Source organism: Eurypyga helias, unplaced genomic scaffold (genome assembly GCF_000690775.1).
Source record: "Eurypyga helias isolate BGI_N326 unplaced genomic scaffold, ASM69077v1 scaffold12484, whole genome shotgun sequence".
Lineage (NCBI taxonomy): Eukaryota > Metazoa > Chordata > Aves > Eurypygiformes > Eurypygidae > Eurypyga > Eurypyga helias.
Window position 1 is genome coordinate 20,763 of NW_010246866.1, and position 4,667 is coordinate 25,429.

The 4,667-nt window shown below is 38.9% G+C and overlaps 1 protein-coding gene across 3 annotated transcripts in view; it reads left to right on the forward strand.

Moving 5' to 3' along the window:
• Positions 1-4,097, forward strand: part of CREM (cAMP responsive element modulator) — a 16,913-nt gene extending 12,816 nt beyond the window's left edge. For 2 of the 3 annotated variants that reach the window (XM_010150555.1, XM_010150558.1), the window contains 2 exons: positions 1,649-1,805; positions 3,310-4,097. In XM_010150555.1, the coding sequence (XP_010148857.1) occupies positions 1,649-1,805; positions 3,310-3,454 (302 nt within the window). In that variant the 3' untranslated portion in view covers positions 3,455-4,097. The remainder of the gene's footprint in view (positions 1-1,648; positions 1,806-3,309) is intronic. The other variant, XM_010150556.1, reaches the window with a different exon arrangement.
• Positions 4,098-4,667: the final 570 nt, after the last annotated feature.

The window sequence follows — 4,667 nt, forward strand, 5'->3', positions numbered from 1 at the left end:
ATTTACAAAATGATTCATTTGGATATCCAATTTATTGTAGTTAATGCAAAGTAAGATATCATCTCCTTTTTGCCTACTGACGAGAGACAGGAAAAGGTAGAGCTTACCATAGAGTCTATAAAATGTATGTAATGTGGTCAACGTAAAGGTGAGCCTGAAGAGTTTTAAAAATTCTGTTTTCAGAAATAGTCAGCTGAAGTATCATCCTGCTGACGTAATAACTGGGACTGCTAACAGATGTGAACTTAAGGAAAGGATTAAGTAATTCTCTTGTAGATGTACAAGAAGACCAAGCCCTGTGTTCATGGCAGCTGCCTGTTAGTACTCACAGGGCTGTTCTGGGCTGATTTCTCTCTCCCTCCCCCATCCCCAGAGGATTATCCATAACCCAGCTCAGTTCACTGGTCCAGTTCATCTTGTAATTCCACAAACACTTTTACCCGCAGGACTGAGAGATGGGGGGGAGGTGCACAGTATTTAAGCTGATAATCATTTTAGGATATGGCTGTGGAAGTGTACTCTAAACACAGCTTGATCCTATTTTTTGTATTTATTTAGCGAAGCACCTGCATGAACTTAACAAGAATAATAGTAATTTTTTTAATTAAGTTTTGGTTTGGCGTTTTTGTCCCCCTGTAGTTGACTGATGTCTCTTTACTGCTTTACCCATCAGCCTTCCCAAAGGAAAGGAGGAAAAGTAAATACTTAAAATTTGAAGAGGGATGATTTTTTGTTTGTTTGATTCTCCCTCCTTCCTTATGTCAGACAAGAAACAAGTTTTTAGGACTTTGACAGTGTTTTGAAGTTGAGGTTCATCACGTAGGAACATAGTACCGCACATATGGAAACAAAGTGAGACTATCAGAAAGGTGTTGGTTCCAAATAACATGTCAGCTTTCAGATCTGTGTTTAGCTTGGGGAGAGCTCGGAATTGGCAGGCTCAGGAGCTGAGTCTGAACTTTTGCACTCAGAAGTAACTACACCCCTTCCTGTTCAACTGCCACTACCTCCTCTTGCCCACTAATGCTGCAGCATCCTATTTGTGGTCCTCTTGCTCAAGGAACATACTCCTGTTCACTAGGAGTGTTTTTCTGTTCCTTTCCATTTTGGCAGCAGCAGCTCTCACTGGTTTTCCAAGGATTGTCAAGCTGCTGCTGTAAAGGAAATGGAGAAGAGGCAGTAAGGCTGGTACTGTTGCTATCACAGGGAATGAGGAGGAAGTTGACTTTTGAAGCAAATCGACTCCTGAAGCCTCTGTCAGAGGACAGGGGTAGCATAAACCCCAGTGGCTGCAACAGCAGGACCACCTTTTTGTGGGATTGTGCGAACAGCAATTAAGCATGGATGCTCTGACAGCATTTCTCAAATGGCTTTCCCTGTGTTGTCTGAAAAGAGCCATGTGGAAGCTTTAACAGGCTGCTGGCTGGCTGGCCAGTGGGGCCACATGCTAGAGCAATTTAGATAACTTATTTTACGGTGTGGAAATAATTGCAAGTAAAGTTACAAATACAGTTGTGACATTACAGGCCTGTGAAATATTTTGTGTAGTATCCTGGATAACTCATCAACAGAAATCTGTTATTTCCAGAGAGACTTTCGCCTAGTTCTTTTTTTGCCATAACATTTCAAATGCGATTCTTTTATACAGCTGCCACTGGAGACATGCCAGCTTACCAGATTCGAACTCCCACTACTAGCTTACCTCAGGGGGTGGTAATGGCAGCCTCACCAGGGACCTTGCATAGCCCTCAGCAACTGGCGGAAGAGGCAACACGCAAGAGAGAGCTGAGACTTATGAAAAATAGGTAAGACTGTGTAACAATTAATAGTCAGTGTTGAGAAGGGGAGGGGGGGGGGGGGCAATGTGCAAACACCCCAAAACATTCTAATGGACTTTTCTTCTTAAGGTCATGAGCACAGCCTATGATTGACAAATGGAAGGCAAGAAATTTTTTTGTCAGTCATCCCACATCCTTGTAGCATTGAGTATTGGCTGTTAACTCTGGAAAGTTAGAGTTGATGTTAACACCATGGATTTTTAGTTCTAAAATATTATGGCAGTTCAGAAATCAATATTAGTGTTGTCCTTTTCTGTTATTTTTTGTCGTGATCTGGAGGCACGCTGACTGTTGAATTCTGCTCTCCCTGTGCCCTTAATGACGCTAAAATGACCAGTATGGATTTCTTCATTTTGAAACATCCCAGCAAAGAATTGGCTAGGAAAAAAATCTGAGGATCTCATTAGCAACTGTCCATTAATGATGCCGTGAAGAGGACTTATTCTAGGATGGAATGATAATTACAGACTTTCCTAAATGCTTAGCTACTGGGATAAGTTACTGTGCAGTGCCCATGTCATTTTCTGAGGCACATTGTGTGAGGTGGCTGTATATTTTTTAATTAGCTGGCATGGACTTGACTGTGTGCTGTAAATGCCAGTCTTTGTGCAATATTCTTGCTGTTCTTAGGGGACTTTCTCTTGTATTTTTTAAATGCGTAGCCAGCGTTTTCAATGGCAGTTAGATTGATGGAAGAAATAGTCTGCTACGCAGGTCTCAAATACACTGAATAGGTACTTGCCTTATGATTGAATTAATGGTATTGCTTTGCTCTCATGCCTGTCCTTTATTTTAAATTATTCAGGAGGATTGCTGCATTGTTGTGCCTTCTTTTGTTTCTCAAGTTTTAAAACTAGTGTGTATGCTATCTCTTGTATAACTTGCTGGGAAGTTACACTCGCACAATTTGGCAATTTATTGTGTTCCAAGATGTTAAAGATGTGGACGTCTAAAATTTCTTATGGCATTGAATGCTTGTTCAAAAAAAAGACAGCAGGTTATAAGCTTGGCATTTAGCTTTTTATCTGAAAAGAGTAGTGTTATGCTTGTATTTTCTGAAAGTAAATTCTTTGGGCTTGGTTTTAAGGTTTTGATTGCAGAAGATAATACTCCTGATAAACAGACAGAATGGAATGTGACTGGAAGAGGAAATGCTGCTTTCAGTCTTAATGTGTAGTACAGCTCAAGTCAATATGTTATCATTTGCTCACTATTTTTATCAGTTCCACTGTGTATTAATTCCATCTTCATATTGATGGTGAATTTGTTTGAAGTTCCAGTTGTTTTGAATTGTATTTTTACCACGTTATTGATTATGGCTGTTATGTTTGTGCAATCCAAAGTTGTTGTTGGTGGTGGTGGTTGTTGTTGTTGTTAATTTGAAACTGCAGGGATTGCAGGTATTTTTGTTTATCCGGTCTTTGCTGTATTGTGGCTGTTCCTGTAGTCATTTGCCTTGTATTGGTTCCAGGGAAGCTGCCAGAGAATGTCGCAGAAAGAAGAAAGAATATGTCAAATGTCTTGAAAATCGTGTGGCTGTGCTTGAAAACCAAAACAAGACTCTCATTGAGGAACTCAAGGCCCTCAAAGATCTTTATTGTCATAAGGCAGAATAACTGTCTTTCATTTGGACCTTGTTTGTTATGAACTTTAATCAAGGCATGAGAGGAAGCAATTCTACAGATTGCCTTATGAACTTGAGAAAGAGACACTTGAGGCTCTTGTGGAACCCCATTTTGCTTAGTGTTTTCAGACTGATTTGGGAGATACTCCAAAATTTGGATTTCTGTCATAGTCTCCATACTCTGCTGAGCTTTCTAATGGCATGCAAATGGTTTTTTTTGTTTGCACTTTTTACGTCTGCTTTTTGCAGGGAAGCTGCTAAAGAATGTCGACGTCGGAAGAAAGAATACATAAAATGTCTGGAGAGTCGTGTTGCAGTGCTAGAACGTCAGAACAAGAAACTTACAGAGGAGCTTGAAACCCTAAAACAAATTTGCTATTCCAAAACAAATAGTAAAAATATTTATTATACTGTGAACTGATTAAAATATGCTTTATAAGGCAATACATAGGCAACATGAATTATGGCTTTCACTTTGTGTCATTTATATTATACTTCTAACATTCCTGAAATGCTTTCCTGCTTTTTGTCAATTCATGGCTCTAATTTCAGGTTTTTCGTGCTCCTCCATTCCATCTCCCAACAAGCCAAATATTAAAAAAGTAACAAAGCAAAAGAGCGCATAATTTCTAAGAGCTGTTTCTTTGCCATCTATTTACATACTACTTTTCACATGTCACTGAGTGTCCTGCACTTATGTTTTAGAACTGTTTTAAATGAATTATAAAGATAATGTGACCAGTAATACACAAAAATCAAACAACCCAAGGTATCTCAGGAAAGACTTTATAAAAGAATGTTATGATTACTTGTATGTACTGGCATACTAGTCTACAGATGATTTTATGACGTATTTTTATATTAGTTGCTTTGTGGGAAAAAAGTATTGTAGCTGTCACCGAGTGCCATGGTCAAAAATAGTTTTTAATAGAACCATGTTGTTTAACCTGCGTAGTGTCTGATTTCCTTTAAACATCTGGTTATTTGTGATGGTGTGAACCGTGGAAGAGGACAAAGGAAAAAAGCATACCTAAATTGGTGACATGATGCTAAATTTGTTATAAATACCTGAAAGAAGCTGTCAGTTGTATGGCTGTTACTGACTTAAATTTTCTGTAGTCTGTAAAATATTTGATTTATTAGAGGTCTATGCATCAAATTCAATTTTGCATCCTGAATACTTCATGGTCCAGCTTCTGGGCAGT